Source organism: Nerophis lumbriciformis, linkage group LG24 (genome assembly GCF_033978685.3).
Source record: "Nerophis lumbriciformis linkage group LG24, RoL_Nlum_v2.1, whole genome shotgun sequence".
NCBI lineage: Eukaryota > Metazoa > Chordata > Actinopteri > Syngnathiformes > Syngnathidae > Nerophis > Nerophis lumbriciformis.
In genome coordinates, this window is record NC_084571.2 from 9,942,936 (window position 1) to 9,969,700 (window position 26,765).

The 26,765-nt window shown below is 44.5% G+C and overlaps 2 protein-coding genes across 3 annotated transcripts in view; one reads left to right on the forward strand and one right to left on the reverse strand.

Annotated features, from left to right (window-relative positions):
* Positions 1–6,620, forward strand: LOC133620246 (uncharacterized). Its single transcript, XM_061981568.2, has 5 exons — positions 1–219; positions 290–453; positions 513–623; positions 704–835; positions 6,185–6,620. Exons 1-5 carry the CDS (start codon positions 204–206, stop codon positions 6,410–6,412), a joined length of 651 nt encoding a protein of 216 aa, XP_061837552.1. The 5' UTR covers positions 1–203; the 3' UTR covers positions 6,413–6,620.
* The window catches only part of samd14 (sterile alpha motif domain containing 14), a 25,384-nt gene continuing 5,168 nt past the window's right edge, over positions 6,550–26,765 (reverse strand). Inside the window, exons 2-10 of one of the 2 annotated variants that reach the window (XM_061981566.2) lie at positions 25,801–25,952; positions 25,530–25,661; positions 25,282–25,468; positions 23,482–23,578; positions 23,315–23,383; positions 23,094–23,250; positions 8,945–9,067; positions 6,882–7,037; positions 6,550–6,816 (exon numbers count right to left, since the gene is read on the reverse strand). In XM_061981566.2, the coding sequence (XP_061837550.2) occupies positions 6,661–6,816; positions 6,882–7,037; positions 8,945–9,067; positions 23,094–23,250; positions 23,315–23,383; positions 23,482–23,578; positions 25,282–25,468; positions 25,530–25,661; positions 25,801–25,952 (1,229 nt within the window). In that variant the 3' untranslated portion in view covers positions 6,550–6,660. The remainder of the gene's footprint in view (positions 6,817–6,881; positions 7,038–8,944; positions 9,068–23,093; positions 23,251–23,314; positions 23,384–23,481; positions 23,579–25,281; positions 25,469–25,529; positions 25,662–25,800; positions 25,953–26,765) is intronic. The other variant, XM_061981567.2, reaches the window with a different exon arrangement.

Consider the following 26,765-nt stretch of genomic DNA (forward strand, 5'->3'; position numbering starts at 1 on the left):
GCTCGATCTCAGCGCGAGCCCGCGATGACGCAACGAGCTGCCGGCGGCGCTTCGTCACTTCTTCGGCAATCTCCGTGACGGCGATCGGAAAATCCCTGCGTGAGTCCATAAAAGAGCAAAGTTGCCCAAATGGAAGCTGAAAGAAAGTTGGCCGAGTTCGGCGCCGAGCAGACTGCGCGAGACCCCGAGCCGCCGTGACCGACATGCACGCGCACAACGGTGAGAGGCCACACCCACTCCCCTCGTGCACTTGAAAGGAGTAAGTTTGACTTCCTGTTTCCCGCTGCAGTTTTCAGGCTTCTGTGCTGCTTCCTGCTGCCGCGCGCCCTGCGCTCCGCTCCCGCCGCCGCCGCCTGGCCGCCTCTCCGTGACGCCGTGGACCGAGCCCGGATGTTGGTGGACAAGATCGCCAAAGACATCCCTGCTGTGCACGTGACCGTGGTCAGCACGGAGGTGAGCCCTGATTGGCCGGTCTGATGGTCACGTGATCCTGACCCTGTCTTCCTCCCCAGGGTTTGACCCTTGACCTGTGCCAGCAGGCCAGCAGCTGGCAGATGATGGCGGCGTCGCTGGGCATCCCCCCCGCCCCCGTCCTCAAGCCGCTGTCGGACGGCTTCACACCTGTGAGTGCGCACCTCCGTTAGGGTCTGGACCGCCCAAGGTTCTCCAGGGTTCTCCAGCTCCTCTTTGTCGCCCCCTGCAGGAAACCAGTGTGAGCCGCATGGCGGCTGGCGGCCGTCTGTACCAGGGGCTGCTGGGGGTCTTGTCGGGGCACCTTGGTCGGCTGGACCACTTGCGGGCCGACTTGCGAGACCTGCTGACTCAGATCGCCAAGGTAACGGCGCCCGTGCGGCCTCCGCTACCTGCTGGCGACGAGCTAGAAGCTAGCAACGTGTTAGCAGGTAGTGACGAATTCGTAGCTAGCGACGTGACAGCAGCTAACAAAGTGCTAGCAACTAGCGACGTTGTTAGCAGCTAGCGGCATGTTAGCAACTAACAACGTGCTGGCAGCTGGCAACGTGTTAAAAAGCAGTGTTGGGACTAACGCCGTTAGTTTCGGCGGTAACTAGTAATCTAACGCGTTATTTTTTATATTGGCTAGAAACAGAAAATCTGAGTGTGTTTTATTGGAGCGCTGCAGTGTCGTCCTTCTGATTCTTCTTGTGTCACAAGCCGGAGAAAAGAGACGCGCCCTCTGTGTGTGTCTGGGTGTGGGTGTGGGGAGTGTGGGGAGGGGGGGCGTGTCTGATTATGGCGGAGCTGCAGTCGAGTTTGTTAACATGTAGATATTCTCACTACTTTTCTTTTGTTGAGCACAAAGACAAGAACATTTTAGTTAAATGTAAGTTGTGTCTTGGATCAAAGATCCCATCTACTGCCCAAAACAGCAATTCAAATCTGCTGAAACAGCTACAAAAGCAACATGCTTCGACAAAGCTAGTAAAGAGAGACACAGACTTCGATGCCACTTCCCCTCCACCACCACCACTTAAGGATTAACTCTGCCTCTGCTCATCATTCAGCACTGAAGGTACACACACTGTCAATTCTCGTATATACTCTTTCATTCTAGACTTCTAGAGTAGGGCTGGGCGATATGGCCTTTTTTTAATATCGCGATATTTTAAGGCCATATCACGATACATGATATAAATCTCGATATTTTACCTTAGCCTTGAATGAACACTTGATGCATATAACCACAGCAGTATGATGATTCTATGTGTCTACATTAAAACATTTTTCTTCATACTGCATTAATATATGCTACTTTTAAACGTTCATGCAGAGAAGGAAATCACAACTAAAAAAATCACTATTTTTTTCATACGGTGTTGATCTGGAAATGTTTGCCTCTGCATTTTGATGGTGTGGGCGTGTGGCACCGAACGGAGATGTTGACATGCAGAGTTTCAAGCACTCTTCATTCTCAAATGACAGCAGGTGACTTTTCAAATGATGCTACATAATAGCAGTAATGCTACTTTTTGTAGCAAAGCTTTTGCCCCACACTTGACAAATTACGGTTGTCTGTTCGACATATTCCCACTTGAAGCCAAACCAGCGCCAGACGATGGGCCCTCTGCTGTTTTTCTTGGGAATTAATTATTCCTTCATTTGTTACCAGATTCGCACCTTCTCTCTCTCGTACTACCACTCGCACGGCTGCGCTAGCATCACAGCTAACGTTACCCATGCTGCTACCTCTTTGCTGCGCGAGGGCGTGTACGTATGTGACGTATGACGTGACAGTATGTGACGTGTGTAAGAAGGTGCGCTTGTCTGTCTGTGAGAAGGAGAGACAGGAAAGAGCGAGGAGAGCCTGAAGTGTAATGCCAGCAGCTAAAAGCAACTGCGTGAGAACATATACTCGAATATCACGATATAATCATTTTCTATATCGCACAGAGACAAACCCGCGATACATCGCCTGAAGTGAAGTGAAGTGAATTATATTTATATAGCGCTTTTCTCTAGTGACTCAAAGCGCTTTACATAGTGGAACCCAATATCTAAGTTACATTTAAACCAGTGTGGGTGGCACTGGGAGCAGGTGGGTAAAGTGTCTTGCCCAAGAACACAACGGCAGTAACTAGGATGGCGGATGCGGGGATCGAACCTGCAACCCTCAAGTTGCTGGCACGACCGCTCTACCAACCGAGCTATACCACCCCACAATATACGCGTATATCGATATATCGCCCAGCCCTATTCTAGAGTGTTTGATTATCACATCACTCTAAATGTATGGACTATAAAGTTCACAAACATAAGAAGGGATCCTAGAGGGCCAGGCCAATCTTTCCTTATCTCTAAACTAAAACTGGGGAAATGCGTAGAGTGTTCTAGGCTTCAGACATGATTTTGTTTCAGAATTTCTTGAGAAAAAAACGCCTGGTTAAGCTTTGTGTATGTAGTGTGCCTTCCTTGCTTTACAGCTATGTTGTTATTGTGCTGTTTGTTACTTATGTATGTTATGTTGCAGCTATTTAAAATAGTTTTGTCAATTTGTTCTGGCCTGAAACAAATTGGCCCTTTGAAACATATCTTTGTCTTTGTGTGTTGTATGTAGACCACATGGCTTAGCAAAGTTCAATGATGCAAATGCATGTCAAGTTGATCAACAGATTGTATTATTCTCCAGTGCAATAACAGTACTGAAATGAAGACTAAAAGGGCATTAATGGGAGCCTTAAAAAATAAAAAAAATAAAAATAAAAATAAAAAAGAAGTAACTAAATAGTTACTTTTCACAGTAACGCATTACTTTTTGGTGTAAGTAACTAAGTTAGTAACTGAGTTACTATTGAAATAAAGTAACTAGTAACTGTAACTAGTTACTGGTTTTCAGTAACTAACCCAACACTGTCAAGAACGGCGTGGCGCAGTGGGAGAGTGGCCGTGCGCAACCCGAGGGTCCCTGGTTCTATCCCCACCTAGTACCAACCTCGTCATGTCCGTTGTGTCCTGAGCAAGGCACTTCACCCTTGCTCCTGATGGGTGCTGGTTAGCGCCTTGCATGGCAGCTCCCTCCATCAGTGTGTGAATGTGTGTGTGAATGGGTAAATGTGGAAGTAGTGTCAAAGCGCTTTGAGTACCTTGAAGGTAGAAAAGCGCTATACAAGTACAACCCATTTATCATTATTATAAGAAGCAGTAGCGAATTAGTAGCTAGCGACATGCCAAAGCCAACAAAGTGCTAGCAGCTAGCGACGTTGTTAGAAGCTAGCAACATTTTAGCAACTAACAACGTGCTAGCTGCTAGCAACATGCTGGCAGCTGGCAACATGTTAACAGGTAGTGGCGGCTTATGAATTAACGACATAGCAGCTGGCGACATGAGAGAAGCTAACAAAGTGCTAGCAACTAGCGACGTTGTTAGCAGCTAGCGACATGTTAGCAACTAACAACGTGCTAGCAGCTAGCGATGTGCTAACAGCTAGCAGCTAACATCTTTGTAACAATGAGCAGCTAGTGACGTTCACACAGCGAGCAGCTCGTGATGTGCTGCTATCTGCAGCTAGCAATGTGTTAGCAGGTAGTGACAAATTAGTAGCTAGCGACGTATTAGCAGCTGGCGACGTTGTTAGCAGCTAGCGACATGTTAGCAACTAACAACGTGCTAGCAGCTAGCAACGTGTTAGCAGGTAGTGACAAATTAGTAGCTAGCGACGTATTAGCAGCTAGGGACATGCCAGAAGCTAACAAAGTGCTAGCAGCTAGCAACATGATAGCAGCTAACAACGTGCTAGCAGCTAGTAATGTAATAACAGCTGGCAACTTGTTAGCAGCTAGAGATGTGCTAACAGGAAGCACCTAACAACAGTCCAACAGACAGTTAAGTGTAAGCGGCTAGGGGTGAATTAGCAGCTATCGACGTGTTAGCAGTTAGCGGTGGCCTAACAGCCAGTTTAGTGCTAGCAACTAGCGACGTTGTTCGCAGCGTGCGACATGTTAGCAACTAACAACGTGCTAGCTGCTAGCAACGTGTTAACAGGTAGTGGCAAATTAGTAGCCAGCAACGTCTCAGCAGCTCGCGACATGCCAGAAGCTAACAAAGTGCTAGGAGCTAGCGACGTTGTTAGCAGCGGGCGACATGTTAGCAACTAACAACATTCTAACAGCCAGTTAAGTGCTGGCATCTAGGGATATACTAGCAGCTAGCGACGTGCTAAGAGCTACCAGCTAACAATGTTGTAACAACCAAAAACTAGTGACGTTCTCACACAGCTACCAGCTAGCAACGTGTTAGCAGGCAGTGGTGAATTAGTAGCTAACGACGTATCAGCAGCTAGCGACATGCCAGAAGCTAACAAAGTGCTAGCAGCTAGCGACATGTTAGCAGTTAGCGATGTATTAACAAATGGCATCTTGCTAACAGCAAGCACCTAACAATGTTCTAACAGCCAGTTAAGTGTAAGCGGCTAGGGGTGCATTAGCAGCCATCGACAAGCAGTTAGCGATGGTCTAACAGCCAATTAAGTGCTAGCATCTAGGGATGTATTAGCAGCTAGCGATGTGCTAGGAGGAGCTAGCGATGTGCTAACAGCTAGCATCTAACAATGTTGTAAAAATTAGCAGCTAGTGACGTTCACACAGCTAGCAGAACGCAATGTGTGAACTGCTAGCTACTAGCGATGAGCTAGCAGCTAGCAACGTGTTAGCAGGTAAACGACGCGCTAGCGGCTTGCAACGTGTTAGCAGCTAGTGACATGCTATCAGCTAACAAAGTGCTAGCAGCTAGCGACATATTAACAGCTAGCGACGTGTTAGCAGCAAGCAACATGTTAGCAGCTAGGGATGTATTAGTAGCCAGCGACGTACTAGTAGCCATCGATGTGCTAACTACTAGCTACTATGGTGTTAACAGGTAAGCGACGTGTTAGCAGCTTATAACGTACTAGAAACTACTGATGTGCTAACAGCTAGCAGCTAACGACAGTCCAACAGCCAGTTAAGTGCCAGCATCTAGGGATGTATTAGCAGCTAGCGAAGTGCTAAAAGCTAGCGATGTGCTAACAGCTGGCAGCAAACAACATTGTAAAAACTAGCAGCTAGTGACGTACACACAGCTAGCAGATCGCGCTATCTTAACTGTTCGCTACTAGCGATGAGCAGCAGCTAGCAACGTGTTAACAGGTAAGCAACGCGCTGGCAGTTTGCAAGGTGTTAGCAGCTAGTGACATGTTAGCAGCTAATAAAGTGCTACCAGCTAGCGATGTATTAGCAGCAAGCAACATGTTAGCAGCTACCGACATGCTAACAGCTAGCAGCTAATGACGTACTATCAGCCAACAACGGTCTAACAGCCAGTTAAGTGCTTGCATCTAGGGAAGTATTAGCAGCCAGCGACGTACTAGCAGCTAGCGATGTGCTAACAGCTAGCAGCTAACAACATTGTAACAACGTTCAGCTAGCGATGTGCTAACTGCCAGCTACAATCGACAAGCTAGCAATGTGTTAACAGGTAAGCGACGTGTTCGCAGCTTGCAACGTGTTAGCAGCTAGTGACATGTTAAAAGCTAGCAAAGTGCTAGCAGCTACTGACATGTTAACAGCTAGCAACGTGTTAGCAGCTAATGACATTCTAGCAGCTAATAACGCTCTAACAGCTAGTAAAGTTCCAGCATATAGTATTGTATTATGATGTATAAACAACTAACAGCTGGTGTGTTCCCGGCAGGTGAGGGAGGCGGCGCAACTGAGCGAGGCGGTCGTGGACCAGGACCAGAACCAGGACGCGGACTTGGCCTTGCATCTCCACGGCGACTATGAGGTCCAAGTGGCAGCGCACCTGACGCTGTGCCAACTTCGCTCTTTCTGTCACGACATGATCCGCAGCCTCAGAGCGCTCGCCGTCCTCCGCTACCCGCTAAACGTGGAGCGTTTACCCGGAGACGAGGACTTTTAATTAGTCGGGCAACCACAGAAAGACTTCTCTGCTGCCCCCTGCTGGACAGACAAGGTGGTGCAGCCATCTTGAACATGAACCTTATTTATGCTATTTATGCTATTTATTTATTGTTTGCCAGTGACGGACACTTCCTGTTCTTTCACAATAAGAGCCTTTTATTTCAAGTCGACGACATGACAATAAATGTTCTCCCACTGTGTTAAAATGGGTGTCTTCACTAGCCACGACTGACCATATTTGGGCGTTCAGCTCCTCCGCTGCTCTTGCTCCTTCCTGCGCTGCTTCTCCTTCTGTTTCTCCATTTTGTTCAGCGCCTTGCGTTCCTTCTCCGCCGCCGCCTGCCAGCCTTTCAGCCGCCGCTTCAGAGCGCCGCGGTCCGACGAACTGAGCACGCCCAGACCCTGCGAAAAGCGCCGCAACGTCACATCGTCACGCTGCGGCGCGTTCAGCGGCGCCAACCCGTTACCTTCAACTTGCTGCCGTCCAACTGGAGCAGCTGTTGTCCGTCCACGTCCGCCGCTCGGAATTCTGGGACGTAGCGTTCCATGCCCACGTCCCCCAGCCAATCACACACCTGCTGAGTCGTCCAGGAAGACACCTGGGAAGACGTCTCGTCGCCGGGCTGGTGAAAAGCCAGACAGTGAGGACACGTTAACTGTTAGCATGCTAACGTCTTATCATGGTTTGTGGTACAAGTTTGCTAACAGTGAACGTGCGTTGGACGTATCCCATACTTAGCATGCTAACGTCTTATGCTAGCTTTTTTTTTGCTAATATTGTATGTTCAAACCTGATATCATGGTTTGTGATACAGGTTTGCTAACAGCTAATGTGCGTTGGACGTAACCCATACTTGTGAGAGTGTTAGCATGCTAATATCTTATGCTAGGTTTTTTTGGGCTAATTTTGTATGTGTAAACCTGAAAATCATGGTTTGTGGTACAAGTTTGTTAACCGTGAATGTGCATTGGACATAACCCATACTTAGCATGCTAACATCTTATGCTAACTTTTTTTGTTAATTTTGTATGTTTAAATTTGGAAATCATGGTTTGTGGTACAAGTTTGCTAACAGTGAAAGTGCGTTGGACGTAACCCATACTTGTGAGAGTGTTAGCATGCTAATGTCTTATGCCTGCTTTTTTTTGTTAATTTTGTATGTTTAAACCTGGAAATCATGGTTTGTGGTACAAGTTTGCTAACAGTGAACGTGCGTTGGACGTAACCCATACGTAGCATGCTAATGTCTTATGCTAGCTTTTTTTTTGCTAATTTTGTATGTTTAAACCTGAAAATCATGGTGTGTGGTACAAGTTTGCTAACAGTTAACGTGCGTTGGACGAATCCCATACTTAGCATGCTAACGTCTTATGCTAGCTTTTTTTTTGCTAATATTGTATGTTTAAACCTGATATGGTTTGTGATACAGGTTTGTTAACAGCTAATGTGCGTTGGACGTAACCCATACTTGTGAGAGTGTTAGCATGCTAATATCTTATGCTAGCTTTTTTTGGGCTAATTTTGTATGTTTAAACCTGGAAATCATGGTGTGTTGTACAAGTTTGCTAACAGTTAACGTGCGTTGGACGTAACCCATACTTAGCATGCTAAAGTCTTATGCTTGCTTTTTTTTTTGCTAATTTTGTATGTTCAAACCTGAAAATCATAGTTTGTGGTACAAGTTTGCGAACATTTAAAGTGCGTTGGACGCACCCATAGTTGTGAGAGTGTTAGCATGCTAATGTCTTATGCTAGCTTTTTTTGGTTAATTTTGTATGTTTAAACCTGGAAATCATGGTTTGTGGTACAAGTTTGCTAATAGTGAACGTGCGTTGGACGTATCCCATACTTAGCATGCTAAAGTCTTATGCTAGCTTTTTTTTGGATAATATTGTATGTTTAAACCTGATATCATGGTTTGTGATAAAGGTTTGCTAACAGCTAATGTGCGTTGGATGTAACCCATACTTGTGAGAGTGTTAGCATGCTAATGCCTTATGCTAGCTTTTTTTGGGCTAATTTTGTATGTTTAAACCTGTAAATCATGGTGTGTTGTACAAGTTTGCTAACAGATAACGTGCGTTGGACGTAACCCATACTTAGCATGCTAATGTCTTATGCTTGCTTTTTTTTGTGCTAATTTTATGTTTAAACCTGAAAATCATAGTTTGTGGTACAAGTTTGCGAACATTTAAAGTGCGTTGGACGCACCCATACTTGTGAGAGTGTTAGCATGCTAATGTCTTACGCTATCTTTTTTTGGCTAATTTTGTATGTTTAAACCTGGAAATCGTAGTTTGTGTTACAAGTTTGCTAACAGTTAACCTGCCTTGCACATAACCCATACTTGTGAGAGCGTTAGCATGCTAACGTCTTATGCTAGCTTTTGTTTTCAAATTGTGTATGTTTAAACTTGAAAATCATAGTTTGTGGTACAAGTTTGCTAACAGTTAAAGTGCGTTGGACGCACCCATACTTGTGAGAGCGTTAGTATGCTAACGTCTTATGCTAGCTTTAGAAGAGTCCTACCTCGTCAGAAGACTGGGACAGGGTGTGGTACGGGTGCGAGGACAGGGTGCAGGACACGTCCAGGTGAGGACAAGCGGAGGGGGACATCTGCGGAGGAGAGAATTCCTCACTGAGCGCCGACTCCTGCGGGAAACACAGCGGTCATGGCTACATGCTAGTGTTTTTTTTTTTTTTTTTAGCAAATTTTGTAAGTATACACCTCCGTCATATTTTGGTACTTGATGCATGCTAACGTTAGTATACTAGCTTTTTTTAGCAAATTTTGTAGGTATACACCTCAATCATATTTTGTTACTTGATGCGTGCTAACGTTAGTATGCTAGCTTTTATTTAGCTAATTTTGTAGGTATACACCTCAGTCATATTCTGGTACTTGATTCATGTTAACGTTTGTATGGTAGCTTTCTTATTGGCTAATTTTGTAGGTACACACTTCAGTCATATTTTGACACTTCATGCATGCTAACGTTAATGTACTAGCTTTTTTAGCAAATTTTGTAGGTATACACCTCAGTCATATTTTGGTACCTGATGCATGCTAACATTAGTATGCTTGCTTTTTAGCTAATTTTGTAAGTATACACCTCAGTCATATTTTAGTACTTGATGCATGCTAATGTTTGTATGCTATCTTTTATTTAGCTAATTATGTAGGTCTACACCACTGTCATATTTTTGTACTTGATGCATGCTAACGTTAGTATATTAGCTTTTATTTAGTTAGTTTTGTTAGTGTACAGCAGCGTTTCTCAAAGTGTGGGGCGCGCCCCACTGGTGGGGAATAGAGACATGACAGGTGGGGCGCGAGGAACGGGAGGAAATTTCACTTTAAATTTTTTTTTAAATTATTATATTTTTAGATTATTTTTTTTACTATGCTTTCATTTTCTATACACACTGTAAATCACTTTGTGATTCTGTCTGTGAAATCCGCTATATAAATAAATGGAAATTACCGGTACTTATTTTTACTGTAGGCTTTATATTTCTCGGTAGGAGCGAAAGTTTGACAGACATAGCAACAGTAACTAATGGGTGCGGGGCTAAGCGGAACAAACTTTCGAGCGGATGGGTAGCAGGCTAATGTGTGGATCACAATTACACAAATATATACATTTGTGACTCACACCTCAAAGGTCGTCGAGCCAGAGCCAGCGCCTGCAGGGAAACAAAAATCTGACGGGCACGCACTGTGTCATTCACCGGGAAGCACTCGCGTCAAGGCAGCTCAGCCCCGAACTCAATGAGGTTTTAACAGATGTTGTGAGCGCGGTAAATTTGATCAAAACACGACCACTGAAAGCGCGACTGTTCTCTGCACTGTGTGAGGAAATGGGAGCTGATCATACAGCCGTGATTGAACGTGATGCAAGTTATAACACTTTTTTTTATTATTGAACTTGATGCAAGTTATAACACTTTTTTTGATTTATTATTGAACTTGATGCAAGTTATAACACTTTTATTTGATTTATTATTGAACTTGATGCAAGTTATAACACTTTTTTGATTTATTACTGAACGTGATGCAAGTTATAACACTTTTTTGGATTTATTATTGAACTTGATGCAAGTTATAACATTTTTTTTTATTTATTATTGAACGTGATGCAAGTTATAACACTTTTTTTGATTTATTATTGAACTTGATGCAAGTTATAACACGTTTGTTTTATTTATTATTGAACTTGATGGAAGTTATTTTATTTATTATTGAACTTGATGCAAGTTATACCACAGCTGCACAGTTATTTTATTTATTATTGAACTTAATGTTATTTTATGTTATTGAGTTCGAATGTATACAACTTGATGTTCAATAAATTTGAAAATGTTAAAGCTTGGCATTAGCGCTCTGTTGGGGCGATGGGGGCAGGTGGGGCTTGAAAACTCCCCCTTGTCCAAAGTGGGGGATGACAAAAAAAGTTTGAGAACCACTGGTGTCCACATCAGTCATATTTTGCTACCTGATGCATGCTAACATTAATATGCTAGCTTTTTTTTAAAGCTAATTTTGTAAGTATACACCTCAGTCATATTTTAGTACTTGATGCATGCTAATGTTAATATGCTATCTTTTAGACTTAGTGTACGAAAGCCTATTGTGTGTCTTTAACCAGTTTTGTAATGTTCCTGTGTCTTTAAGTTGATAGGTCAATCTGTGACGTCATTTCCCCTTTAAAGCACGTCTTTGTCAGAATAGCCGGTTTCAATCAATGGTGGCAGCCAGCCTTGTGTGCGTTGACGACTAAATACCCCACTAAATACCACACGCACACACACACACACACACGAATTAAAGGTTTGGAGCTTGCTGACCTACAGCAGGAAATAGAGGAGGAAAGGAAAGCTGACTTGGAGGCGAAGAGATTGGATGCACAAGCTAAAGAAGGACAAAGACTACAAGAGGATGCTCACCTTGCCAAGGAGAATATGGCAAGGGAAATGGAACGGCGCAGACGTTTAAAGAAGCTGGAAAAAGACTTACACATTGCCCGTATTGTGAAGTCTTTCCTGTCTGAGTCTGAAGATGATGCAATGTCAACGACGTCAACTCCGCCCTCTGCTGACATGCTTCAGCTCCCATCAATAACTCCAATGAAATCCGCTGCCGCTATCCCGATTACACAGCCATTGACAACGATTCCCATTCCTGTCCAAGGTGCACAAATTTGTATCCCCACTTTAGCAGCCCCCACTACAGCTCCTGTCTCTGTCACCTTGCCTGCATCTGTGTCTTACACAAGTCAACATATGCCAGTCTTTCCCACATCTAGTTATGCATCAACAATGACACATGCAGCCGCAGTGCCACAAACCATGCAAACTTCTGTGCCACAACCACCAGTTCCAGCTGGTGCACCTCCTCCTGCTGGGCAGTATGTTCAATACACATTACCATCTGCTACTCCACCACCCTGGTCCTACCCGGGCATCGAGACGCTGATCGCTACATCCTATGGCATTCCCAAACCAGTACTTCCAAGGTTTGAGAGTGGCCGGGACAGTGATTTCGCCCTACTCAAGATGGCGCTAGAGAACTTGATGAATAGTCATCCTCACCTCAGCGAGCAATATAAATATCAAGTTCTACTAAATCAGCTCAAACTCCCTAACGCTCTGCAGTTAGCCAAGTCATTCATGTATGACCCAAAACCGTACACGGCTGCGCTAGGGGCTCTACAAGACAAATATGGCCAGCCTAGACAACTAGTACAGAGTGAACTAGGAGCTATTCTTAACTCACCAGCCATCAGAGTGGGGGATGCAGAAGCTTTCGACACCTTCGCTCTCTCAGTTCAGACCTTAGTTGGTACGCTGCGGACTTTAGAGGGACCCCTTGGATACGAGCTCAAATGTGGTTCTCACGTTGACCGCCTCATAAGTAAAATGCCCCCTGCTCACCGAGATGGATTTATGGAATACTGTCTTTGTCAAGGCATTCTACAGCCAGGTACCAACCAAACTTACACCCTGCCCGACCTGGCATCCTGGCTCCAAGTTAAAGCTCAAGCTAAGCGCCTGGCCAGCCGAATCACTCACCTCTACAACCCAGGGCCTGCTCCTGCCAAGAGGGAGCATAATGGTCCATGGCCCAAACAAAGAACAGCATCAGTTCTCCTATGTTCTGGTGAGACCGGTAGGAGCCAGAGCACCAATCTGACAAAGTCACAACCCTTTAAACCTAGTCCTTATTGTCCATTTTGCAACAGTAAGGAGCATTATCTCAACTCATGTCTGGACTTCAAGAAACTGAATACCAGTGAGATCAATAAGTGGATCCAAGAAGGTAACAGATGTTGGAAGTGCGGTCGTGGCCACAAAGCTGCAGCATGTACGCTTAAACACCCTTGTTACTTATGCAAAGAGACGCACCTCACAGTACTGCATGACACGATCCAAGAGTCATCTCAACAAGTCTTGATGATGAGTAACCAAAACCCCACAGTCTACCTGGAACAGCCTCAAAGCCCTCAAAGAGTTTTGCTGAAAGTTGTTAAAGTGCTCTTACAAAATGGAGACCGCACCCTAGAGACATTTGCTGTGCTCGATGATGGTTCTGAGAGAACACTCATCCTCCCCTCTGCAGTAGAGCAACTACAACTTGCTAAGCATCCTGAAACCCTTCACCTGAGAACTGTTCAACAAGAAGTGAAAGTGCTCAATGGTTCGTCAGTCAGCCTTCACGTCTCCCCCATCTTCAAGCCAAACAAGAAATATTGGATTAAAAATGCCTTCACAGCTGAGAATCTGAGCCTATCTCAGCACACATATCCAGTAGCGGCCCTCCAAAAACGCTACGAGCACCTCAAAGACCTTCCTTTGCTGCCTATCCATCGAGCGCAACCGCTACTCCTCATAGGTTCTGATATGTCTCAGCTTCTTGCTCCTACAGAACCGGTGCGAGCAGGCCCATCTGGCGGGCCTATAGCAATCTGTACCAATCTAGGCTGGTCCCTACAAGGTCCGTCTGTGACCTCCGCATCTTCCCATCAGCCTTCCTGTCTGCATGTTACCACTGAATCCCCATATACTGAACCGGAACCGGATGCCACTGAGCTGAGGAATTCCACCTTTGTTGGAACTATTTCCAGTGCTTCATCTACTCAGCTTACTGATTTCAGTAAGTTCTCCACATGGAATCAGCTTCTACAAGAGACAGCTAGCTCCCTTCATGGGGCGGCTGATGCTGGTGCTTCATCCCCACCTTCCGCCGTGGATTTTCTGCAAGCCGAAAAGCTTGTATTGCAAAAGGCACAAGGAGATTGTTTTCCAGAAGAGTTGAGAGCGCTCAACGCTGAACGGTCTCTGCCTTCAGACAGTGGACTTGCATCACTTTCACCAGAATACGAAGGAGCCACAGAATTACTCAAAAAACCCTCTGAACTCCTCATGGACAATGGTACCAACTTTGTTGGTGGGGAACGAGAATTATGTGACGCAGTTGCTTCAATGGAACCACAGTTGAGAGAGCAACTTGCAGAGCACCAGGTTTCATTCCGATTTAATCCTCCAAGCGCACCACATTTTGGGGGCACATGGGAGAGAGAAGTAAAATCCATTAAGACAGCACTCAGAGTTGTTCTGAAAGACCAAATAGACGCTGAACCAGTATTACTGACAACATTGATAGAGGTTGAAGGCCTAATGAATGCTAAACCTCTTGGTAACCTGTCTTCAGACGCCTCAGACCCAGACCCTGTCACGCCAAATCTCCTTCTTATGGGCCGTCACGATTCATCTCTACCTCAAGCAATCTACGATCCCTGTGGTCTCGGAAAAAGACGTTGGAGGCACAGCCAAGTCCTAGCAGATCACTTCTGGTTGTCTTTCATCCAGCATTACCTGCCAGGGTTTCAAGAGTGTAACAAGTGGAGGAACGATGGCAAGACCCTTTTGGCTGGTCAAGTTGTCTTGATAGTGGATCCCCAACTCCCCCGAGGATCGTGGCCTGTAGGACGGATCATTCAGACACATCCAGGAGCAGATGGACGGGTCCGGACTGCCAGAGTACAAGAGAAGAATCGCACCTACCTTCGCCCAGTCGCCCGACTGATCATGCTTCCACCTCCTGATGACGAGGACACTACCTCATAGACTTTCTCCTGGTTTCAACTGCCATACGGACAGTTGGGGGCGGCTGTGTACGAAAGCCTATTGTGTGTCTTTAACCAGTTTTGTAATGTTCCTGTGTCTTTAAGTTGATAGGTCAATCTGTGACGTCATTTCCCCTTTAAAGCACGTCTTTGTCAGAATAGCCGGTTTCAATCAATAGTGGCCGCCAGCCTTGTGTGCGTTGACGACTAAATACCCCACTAAATACCACACGCACACGCACACACACACACACACACACACACACACACACACACACACACACACACACACAACCACACACATTCACATCTACCTTTCAGCAATAAAGATGATTAAAGGATTCTCTGGCCGGAATCTGTCCATCGTGTCCCAACTCTAAAAGAACTACTATCCCTTCCTTACACTTAGACTTAGACAGACTGTATTGATCCACAAGGGAAATTGTTCCACACCGTAGCTCAGTTACAAAGGATGGAAAGGGTAAGGTTGGAGAGGATAATGCAGGTATAAAGTAGACTAAAAATGTACCATAGTAGCAATATAACATATATGCATCAGTGTTGGGACTAACCCGTTACAAAGTAACACGTTACTGTAACGCCGTTAGTTTCGGCGGTAACTCGTAATTAACGCGTTATTTTTTATATTCAGTAACTCAGTTACCGTTACTACATGATGCGTTACTGCGTTATTTTACGCAACTTTTTATGTAGTATCGGCTAGAAATAGAAGATCTGAGTGTGTTTTATTGGAGCGCTGCAGTGTCGTCCTTCTGAATCTCGTGTCACAAGCCGGTGTGTGTCTGGGTGTGGGTGTGATTGTGAGGAGGGGAGGGGAGGGGGCGGTGGGCAATACAACGTAAACCGTTGGCCAACCAAAAAGTAACCACAGAACACTAGTGTTCTGTGGTTACTTTTTGATTCGCCAAGCGGACGTGACGACAGGCTGTCCTCACTCAGGTCCGCACGGACCTGGAGGGGGCGTGAATTAAGTCCGGCTGGAAATCGGGAGAAATTCGGGAGAATGGTTGTCCCGGGGAGAGGCACTGAAATTCGGGAGGGTTGGCAAGTATGAGATATTCTCACTTCTTTTCTTTTGTCGAGCACAAAGAAAAGAACATTTTAGTTAAATGTAAGTTGTGTCTTGGATCAAAGATCCCGTCTGCTGCCCAAAACAACAGTTCAAATTTGCCTAGTTAGGCTTTGCGTATGTCACGTGTGCCTTCCTTAGGTGAAGCCAGGTTTACAGCTATGTTGTTATTATGCTGTTTGTTACTTATGTATGTTATGTTGCAGCTACTTAAAATAGTTTTGTCAATTTGTTCTGGCCTGAAATAAATTGGCCCTTTGAAACATATCTTTGTCTTTGTGTGTTGTATGTAGACCACCTTGCTTAGCAGAGTTCAGTGATGCAAATGCATGTCAAGTTGATCAACAGATTGTATTATTCTCCAGTGCAATAACAGCACTGAAATGAAGGCTAAAAGGGCATTAATGGGAGCTTTAAAAAAAATAAAAATAAACACAGTTTTCACAGTAACGCATTACTTTTTGGAGTAAGTAACTGAGTTAGTAACTGAGTTACTTTTGAAATAAAGTAACTAGTAACTGTAACTAGTTACTGGTTTTCAGTAACTAACCCAACACTGCATATTATATATACATTATACAAACCCCGTTTCCATGTGAGATGGGAAATTGTGTCAGATGTAAATATAAACGGAATACAATGATTTGCAAATCCTTTTCAACCCATATTCAATTGAATGCACTACAAAGACAAGATATTTGATGTTCAAACTCATAACCTTTTTCTTTTTTTTTTGCAAATAATAATTAACTTAGAATTTTATGGCTGCAACACATGCCAAAGTAGTTGGGAAAGGGCATGTTCACCACTGTGTTACATCACCTTTTCTTTTAACAACACTCAATAAACGATTGGGAACTGAGGAAACTAATTGTTGAAGCTTTGAAAGTGGAATTCTTTACCATTCTTGTTTTATGTAGAGTTTCAGTCGTTCAACAGTCCGGGGTCTCCGCTGTCGTATTTTACGCTTCATAATGCGCCACACATTTTCAATGAGAGACAGGTCTGGACTGCAGGCGGGCAAGGAAAGTACCCACACTCTTTTTTTACGAAGCCACGCTGTTGTAACACGTGCTGAATGTGGCCTGGCATTGTCTTACTGAAATAAGCAGGGGCGTCCATGAAAAAGACGGCACTTAGATGGCAGCATATGTTGTTCCAAAACCTGTATGTACCTTTCAGCATTAATGGTGCCTTCACAGATGTGTAAGTTACCCATGCCTTGGGCACTAATGCACCCCCATACCATCACAGATGCTGGCTTTTGAACTTTGCGTCGATAACAGTCTGGATGGTTCGTTTCCCCTTTGGTCAGGATGACACAATGTCGAATATTTCCAAAAACAATTTGAAATGTGGACTCCTCAGACCACAGAACACTTTTCCACTTTGCATGAGTCCATCTTAGATGATCTCGGGCGCAGAGAAGCCGGCGGCGTTTCTGGATGTGGTTGATAAATGGCTTTCGCTTTGCATAGTAGAGCTTTAACTTGCACTTACAGATGTAGCGACAAACTGTATTTAGTGACAGTGGTTTTCTGAAGTGCTCCTGAGCCCATGTGGTGATATCCTTTAGAGATTGATGTCGGTTTTTGATATAGTGCTGTCTGAGGGATCGAAGGTCACGGTCATTCAATGTTGGTTTCCGGCCATGCCGCTTACGTGGAGTGATTTCTCCAGATTCTCTGAACCTTTTGATGATATCATGGACCGTAGATGTTGAAATCCCTAAATTTCTTGCAATTGCACTTTGAGAAACGTTGTTCTTAAACTGTTTACTATTTGCTCACGCAGTTGTGGACAAAGGGGTGTACCTCGCCCCATCCTTTCTTGTGAAAAACTGAGCATTTTTTGGGAAGCTGTTTTTATACCCAATCATGGCACCCACCTGTTCCCAATTAGCCTGCACACCTGTGGGATGTTCCAAATAAGTGTTTGATGAGCATTCCTCAACTCAATCAGTATTTATTGCCACCTTTCCCAACTTCTTTGTCACGTGTTGCTGGCATCAAATTCTAAAGTTAATACTTATTTGTAAAAAAAAAAAACGTTTATCAGTTTGAACATCAAATATGTTGTCTTTGTAGCATATTCAACTGAATATGGGTTGAAAATGATTTGCAAATCATTGTATTCCGTTTATATTTACATCTAACACAATTTCCCAACTCATATGGAAACAGGGTTTGTATAATATATACTGTACTGATATATCATTATATTATATTATTTTTTTATATAATATATACAATATATAACAAATCTAAATGACCATGTACAATATTACAGTATATGTAACAGCCGATCAGTTTGTCCATTCGGTTTAAGTGCCTTTTGCTGGTGCTGCTCCCCCAACAAACCATTGCAAAGTACAGGGCACTGGCCACAACCGCCTGAAAAAATATATCCAACAACTTGCTGCACACATTAAAGGACCTAATCTTCCTCAGGAAAAAGAGTCTGCTCATGCCCTTCTTGTATACAGCTTTGCTGTTGTCCTTCCAGTCCAGTCTGCTGTTCAAGTGGACTCCCAGGTACTTGTACTTCCCCACTACTGCCACCTCCTGGCCCTGGATGTTGATGGGCTCCACAGGGGTCATTTTCTTCTTGAATGTGGTCTTGTCCACATTAAAGGGGAACATTATCACAATTTCAGAAGGGTTAAAACCATTAAAAATCAGTTCCCAGTGGCTTTTTTTTCAAAATTGTACTCATCACGCAATATCCCTAAAAAAAGCTTCAAAGTGCCTGATTTTAACCATCGTTATATACACCCGTCCATTTTCCTGTGACGTCACACAGTGATGCCAATACAAACAAACATGGCGGTTAGAACAGCAAGGTATAGCGACATTAGCTCGGATTCAGACTCGGATTTCAGCGGCTTAAGCGATTCAACAGATTACGCATGTATTGAAAAGGATGGTTGTAGTGTGGAGGCAGGTAGCAAAAACGAAATTGAAGAAGAAACTGAAGCTATTGAGCCATATTGGTTTCAACCGTATGCGAGCGAAACCGACGAAAACGACACGCCAGCCAGCTACACGGGAGAAAGCGAGGACTAATTCGGCGATCGCCTTCCAACCAACGATTGGTATGTGTTTGTTTGGCATTAAAGGAAACTAACAACTATAAACTAGGTTTACAGCATATTACATACATTTGGCAACAACATGCACTTTGAGAGTGCAGACAGCCCAGTTTTCATCAATTAATATATTCTGTAGACATACCCTCATCTGCTCTCTTTTCCTGAAAGCTGATATGTCCAGTCCAGTTGGAAATGCATCTGCTTTGAGTGTCGCAGGATATCCACACATTCTTGCCATCTCTGTCGTAACATAGCTTTCGTCGGTAAAGTGTGCGGAACAAACGTCCAATTTCTTGCCACTTTCGCATCTTTGGGCCACTGGTGCAACTTGAATCCGTCCCTGTTCGTGTTGTTACACCCTCCGACAACACACCGACGAGGCATGATGTCTCCAAGGTACGGAAAACAGTCGAAAAAACGGAAAATAACAGAGCTGATTTGACTCTGTGTTTGTAATGTGTTTGAGAAAATGGCGGATTGCTTCCCGATGTGACGTCACGTTGTGACGTCATCGCTCCGAGAGCGAATAATAGAAAGGCGTTTAATTCGCCAAAATTCACCCATTTAGAGTTCGAAAATCGGTTAAAAAAATAAAATATATGGTCTTTTTTCTGCAACATCAAGGTATATATTGACGCTTACATAGGTCTGGTGATAATGTTCCCCTTTAAGGAGCAGATGGTTCGCCTGAGACCACTCCACAAAGTCAGCGATCCGTGTCCTGCACTCCAATTCCTGTCCCTCTCCGATACACCCGACCACAGCAGAGTCATCAGAGTATTTCTGCAGGTGGCAGGACCTGGATCTATACTGGAAGTCTGAGGTGTACAGGGTGAACAGGAAAGGAGACAGGACAGTCCCCTGTGGAGCACCTACACCACTGACCACAGTATCCGACAGGGAGCTCCCCAGTCGCACAAACTTGGGCCTGTCAGACAAGTAATCAGTAATCCAGGAGACAGTGGATGAACTGACAGCCATCCTGAGCAACTTGTCACTCATCAGAATTGGCTGGATGGTGTTAAAGGAACATGATCCAGGTGAGAGTGAGCACGATGCAGCAGGTAGGTAACAGCATCCATCATCCACTCCTACATGGTGCTGATCCGCAAACTGTAGAGGGTCCAGGGAAGGAGCCACCAGGGGTCTCAGCTGAGTCAGCACAAGTCTCTTGAAGACCTTCATGACATGAGACGTCAGGGTAACCGGTCTGAAGCCCGATGGGATGGGCTTCTTGGGCACCGGCACTATGCAGGATGTTTTCCATAGCGCTGGTATCCTTTCTAACTTCAGACTCAGGTTTAAGATGAAGTGTAGGATATCAGTCAGCTGAGCAGCACAAGTCTTCGGGATCCAGGGGTTGACTCGGTCAGGGCCTGCTGGCTTGGCTGGGTTGACTCTCTCCAGCTGTCGTCTCACATGGCCAGGTGTCACATACACCGGGCTGGCTTTCTCAGTGGGGGTGGAAGTGGAGGGATGAGAAACAGCAGTGGCAGGCAACAGTTTAGGAGTTTCTGGATTGATGGTCAGGGGAGGTGTGAGGACGGGAGTAGTGGGGGTAAGGCCAGTAAGGGGTGCATGGTTAAATCTATTGAAAAACTAATTCAGCTTGTTGGCTCTATCTACACCCCCATCCAGCAGTTTGGCTTTGTTATTGAAACTTGTGATGGCTTTCATGCCCTTCCACACATCCCGAATGTTATTCTGCTGGAGTTTGGCCGCTAGCTTCCTTCTGTAGACATCTTTTCCTTCTCGCAGCTGAACTTTAAGCCGCCACTGTATCCTCCTCAACTCATCCTGATCATCCAGATCTGAAGGCAAGCTTCTTTTTATACAGCAGCACCTTTAGCTGGCTGGTGATTCAGGGTTTGTTATTTGGGTAACAGTGGACAGTTTTTGTAGGGATGATAGAGTGCTCACAGAAATTGATGTAGTCTGTGATGCTGTCAAAGTCTGTCCCGTGAAGCTTACAGAGCACGTCCCAGTCTGTGGTCTCAAAACAGTCTTGCAGGACGAGACATGCTTCCTGGTTCGGCCTCCTCACAGCAGGAACATATTGAGGTGTTAAAAGCACCAGATTGGGATCAGACCGTGCCGGTCTTTTGAATTAGCATACAGTAGGTTCAGAGTTGTATTGTCCCATGTTGCACAGTGCACATATTGGTGAAAAGTGGGTAAATTTAAGTCGAAAGTAGCATGATTAAAGTTACCCGAAATGAAAACGAGGGCATCGGGGTGTTTGGCCTGTTGCCTACCAAAAGCGGCATGAATGGTGTCGCAAGCAGCAGCAGCCTCGTCTGCAGAAGAAGGGATGTATACTCCGATGAAGATTAGAGAAGTAAACTCCCTTGGCAAATAATATGGTCAAATTCCAACAGCCAGAAGTTCAATGTCCGCCATACAAACACACTCCTTTACAGTAAAATGTCCAGGATTACACCACCTCTCGTTCACCAAGATAACAATCCTACCGCTTTTCTTCTTAACGCTCAGGAGCGTGTCTCTGTCCGCCCATGAGGTTGTGAAGCCAGGTAGAGACGCGCTGTGGTCCGGGAAGTCCGCGTGTAGCCAAGTCTCCGTAAAGCACATGACACGGTGTACTCCTTTTGAGCTCGGATGAGCCCGAACAATTTGTCCATTTTATTGGCCAAAGACCGCACCTTCCCCATGAGGACGGAGGGAATTGCAGGCTTAAATGTTCTTTTCCGCTCCTTCATCTTTGTGACGGCACGGCGTCCCCGGCGCTTTTTCCGATCCCCATATCACTGGCAAGGAGAGGGCAAACGGCTCCTTGCGTGTGTAAACAAAGGGCCGGCTGCTCAACTAATCAAAGCCAAACACAAAACGGCCCGAAAAGTAACGGAAACACACAAAAGCGCCCAAGAACCATGATTAGTGGTTTATGGAAAAAGTAAGAGATTAAAAAAAGCAAGAAAAGTTGAGAATAATCATAAAAATAATGTAAAATGAAGGAAGTCACAAGAGCTACTGTGATGTGCGGCCACTCTTTCAGGTGCATCAAAGAAAAAAGATGCATGCTAACGTTAATATGCTTATCTTTTGGTGAGCAAATTTTGTAGATATACATCTCAGTCGTACTTTGGTACTTGATGCATTCTAACGTTGGCATGCTAGCTTATATTTAGCTAATTTTGTTTTATTGTCCATGACTGGAGGACTGCCAGGGTCAGCCGGATTCGAGTCTCGACTCGGGTCTGATACAAGAACTGATGGACACACACACGCACGTGTTTGTGTAGTCTGGGGGTTGTCAGAATAATTGTATCTAAGTTATCACAAAACTTTGTGTTGACATGAGTTCCCGGCGAGAGGACAAAAGCTGTCTTTGATCCTACCAATCAAAAGGCTTGTAAAACGCCACTGTGTAGGATGGGAAGCGACATGAAGGTGTCGGTTTCTTTTGTGTATTGTAATCCACAAGAAGATTTTGTCTTGACCCGAGATCTACAAAGCGGAGAGGAAGCAGGGCCTGACCCCCCTGCAGGCACCTTTTCTTTGAACTGTTTTGTGGCCAAAGGCAGCGGCTGTTTACGACCCCCTTCCTTTAGAAACAGCTGTTGCCATGTAATCAGGGAAAGTCCAAATAAAAGAGGAGGCGTACAATCTTTCGTCAGAGCGTGGTGGGAGACTGTACAAGAGTACAGCTCAGACGTTTCTCCTCAATTGTGCTAAATTTAATTCTGTCTCTGTTTGATTCCTTGCTTCTTTGTCTGTTTAATAGATGTCATCAGTGTTTGAACCTGACAGGGGTGTCCAAAGTGCGACCCGTAGCTAATTTTGTCACGGCCCGCGACAACATTTTTAGCATTCTAATGTTAGCATGCTATCTTTTTTGCACATTTTGCAGGTATATTTGTTTTGTTACTTGACCAGTGATACATGTTAGCATGCTAATGTTAGTATGCTAGCTTTTATCTACCTAATTTTTTTTTTAGGTATACGCTTCAGTCATATTTTGGTACTTGATGCATGCTAACATTAGTATGCTATCTTTTATTTAGCTAATTTTGTAGGTATACACTTCAGTCATATTTTGGTACTTGATGCATGCTAATGTTAGTATGCCATCTTTTATTTAGCTAATTCTGTAGGTGTACGTTTCAGTCATATTTTGGTACTTGATACATGCTAACGTTAGTATGCTAGTTTTTATTTAGCTAATTTTGTAGGTATATACCTCAGTCATATTTTGGTACTTGGTGCATGCTAAAGTTGGCATGCTAGCTTTTATTTAGCTAATTTTGTAGCTATACACCTCATTCATATTTTGGCTCTTGATGCCGACTTCTGTAGGAGACACAGCGGTCATGACTATGTGCTACATGCTAACAGCTAGCGCTGTGTCGTCACCTGCGACGAGGACCTGCCGGGTCTTCCTGAGCCCGCCGGTGGAATCTGGGGGGAGCAGGGCGGCGTTCCGGAGGAGGACAGGGACCCCCGACCCTCCGAGAACCAGGAGAAGGACACGAAGGATGCTGAAGCCCGAGACGGACTCTCGCACGTCTCCCTGTGGCACACGTAGAGGACAGAGGTCAGAGTGCGCGTGTGGCCTGAGGGGGGCGGATCCTCACCTGCTGCCCGTCGAGAGTCGCTCGCTTTTGTCCTTCTTTACTCGCAGGTAGGACCGCCTCAGAGTGACGCTGACGGACCACAAGACCACATGATCAGTGACATCATCACAGGGATGGGAGGAGCCTGTTATTGAGGGCGCAAAGGTAAACATGGCCGCCGCTCTCACCCCAAATCCAGGAAGCGTCTTTTGGTCTTCTTGTCCAAGACTGGAGGACTGCCAGGGTCAGCCGGACTTGAGTCTCGACTCGGGTCTGATACAAGAACTGATGGGGACACACACACACACACACACACACACACACACACACACACACACACACACACACACACACACGTGTGTTAGTGTAGTCTGGTGGTGTCCAAAGTGCGGCCCGCGGCAAAATCTTTAGCATTCTAATATTACCATGCTAGCTTTTTTGCTAATTTTGCAGGTATGTTTGTTTTGTTACTTGACCAATGATACCTGTTAGCATGCTAACGTTGGCGTGCCATCTTTTGGTTAGCTAATTTTGTAAGTATACACCTCACCTTTTTTTGGGTACTTGATGCATGCTAACGTTAGTATGCCAGCTTTTATTTAGCGAATTTTTTTAAGTATACACCTCAGTCATATTTTGATACTTGATGCATGCTAACATTAGTATGCTATCTTTTATTTAGCTAATTTTGGAGGTATACACCTCAGTCATATTTTGGTACTTGACGCATGATGCTGTTAGCATTTTAGCATGCTAACATTAGATTTTTGTATCTAATTTACCAGATATGGACACCTAAAAGTCATATATTTTGGTATTCACTAATGCTAACCATAAGCATGCTAGCATAGTTCTCTTAGCATGCTAGATTTTTTAGCTCATTTTTCTCATATGTTTTGGTCTCTGACGCTATCTGGTCAGTATGCTAACTGCTAGCATTTCAGTTCGGCTTTGGCTCTACCGAAATGGCATTTTCTAACGATAGTTTGCTAGCTTTTATTTAACTAATTTTGTCAGTATACACCTTAGTCATATTTTGATACCTGATGCATGCTAACATTAGTATGCTAGCTTTTATTTAGCTAATTTTGTAGGCATACACCTCAGCATGCATCTAGTACCACAATATGAATAACATTAGTATGCTAGCTTTTATTAAGCTATTTTTTTAAAATATACACCTCAGTCATATTTTGGTACTTGATACATGCTAACGTTAGTATGCCAGCTTTTTTATAAATTTTTTTATGCTAATTTTGTAAGTATACCCCTCAGTCATATTTTGGTACTTGACGCATGATGCTGTTAGCATTTTAGCATGCTAACATTAGATTTTTGTATCTAATTTAGCAGGTATAGACACCTAAAAGTCATATATTTTGGTATTCACTAATGTTATACGTAAGCATACCATAGTTAGCATGTTAGCATAGTTCTATTAGCATGCTAGATTTTTTAGCTCATTTTCTCATATGTTTTGGTCCCTGACGCTATCTGGCCAGTATGCTAACTGCTAGCATTTCAGTTCGGCTTTGGCTCTACCGAAATGGCATTTTCTAACGTTAGTTTGCTAGCTTTTATTTAGCTAATTTTGTAAGTATACACCTCAGTCATAATTTGGTACTTGATGCATGACCAGGGTGTACCCCGCCTTCCGCCCATGCTGGCATAGGCCCCAGCACCCCCCGCGACCCCGTAAGGGACAAGCGGTAGAAATGGATGGATGGACGCATGATGCTGTTAGCATTTTAGCATGCTAACATTAGATTTTTGTAGCTAATTTAGCAGGTATAGACCATATATTTTGGTATTCACTAATGCTAACTGTAAGCATGCTATTGTTAGCATAGTTGTGTTAGCATGGACTAGCAAAATAACCCCCGCATCTTTTGATTTGTTAGTCTCTGGGCACCCCTGGTGTCGAGCTTGTTAAGTGTGCGAGTGCGTGTGTGTGTGTGTGTGTGTGTGTGGGGGGGGGGGGCGTGCACCTTCGCTGTCGGGCCTTCTGCTCCTCCTGGTGTAAACTGGCGAGACATCGGAGGAGGGGCACGACTTGGATGGCGAGCTGGTGGGCGTCGCCAGAGCTTCTTGAGACGTAGCGTTGGTCAGTTGGCGGTACCGCCTCCTGGGAGTGGCGGCCAATGACAGGCCTACATCTTCAGGGGAGCGACGCACCTGCAGAGCACAAACAGGAAGTGGGCAGGGTTGTTGTTTTGTCTCCCGCCAGCACGCTGACCTGCGATTGGCCCACCAGTGACGTGTCAAATAAGAAGGCGGAGCTCCGCGCAGACAGCAGCGAATCGGGAGAAGGGGAGGTGCCTCGCATTGTCAAGCGCAGCGGTGAATGGGCGGAGTGAGTCGTGGCGTCCTGATGCGCGCACACGCACACACACACACACACACACACACACACACACACACACACACACACACACACACACACACACACACACAGGGTCAGGTGACGTGTCATGGCTGCCTAACACAAGACAAACACTCCCACAGACCTCCTTCCTGTCCACGCCGTCGTCCCCCTCTGTGGAGCTCACGCTGTCACGGTAACGGGAGCGGGATGGCCGCTGTCTGCGCGCCTTGACGGACAGCTGGGCCCGCCCCTTCTGGATGCTGTTGTCCAGCAACTCCGTCTCAGGGATGGGGTCTGTCACATGACACGATCACATGACTTGAAAGAAACACACGCTTTATTTTTTTTAGTGCGGTGAGGCCAACCTCCTGGGGGGGTGTAGGGTCCTGGAATCATCAGTAAAACACCTAAGTTATGTTAATAATGTGTAATTAACATGTTATTAATCAAAACAAGACAACCCCCCCAACATTTTGAAGTTATTAACATTTTATGATTTAATGTTATTAATGTGTCTTTAACGTGTTATTATTCATAACTAGACCCCCCCACGACTATGTCAAAATATCCCCAAACTCATCAATTGTTTTTGCTGCAAAAATGTTTATTTGTGCTCTTACAATTTTAAAGTTATTAATGTTTTATAATTTAATGTTATTAACGTGTAATTAACATGTTATTAATCATAACAACCACCACCTTGTCAAAATCTCCCAAATTTGTCACAATCATTTTTGCTACATTTGTGCTGCAAACATTTTAATTTTTGCCCTTTTGGTTTTTAAGTTAACGTTTTAGTATGTTATGTTATTAACGTGTAATTAACGTGTTATTATTCATACGTAACTAGATCTCCTTGCCCCCAAAATTTGACAAAATATCTCCAAACTCGTCAATTGTTTTTGCTGCAAAAATGTTTATTTGTGCGATTACTATTTTTAAGTCAACGTTTTATGATTATTAATGTGTAATTAACACGTTATTAATCATAACCCCCACCTTGTCGAAATCTCCCAATCTTGTCACAAATCGTTTTTACTACATTGGTGCTGCAATGTAGTAAACATTGCAACATTTTAATAATAAAACATAATCATTTTATAGTTT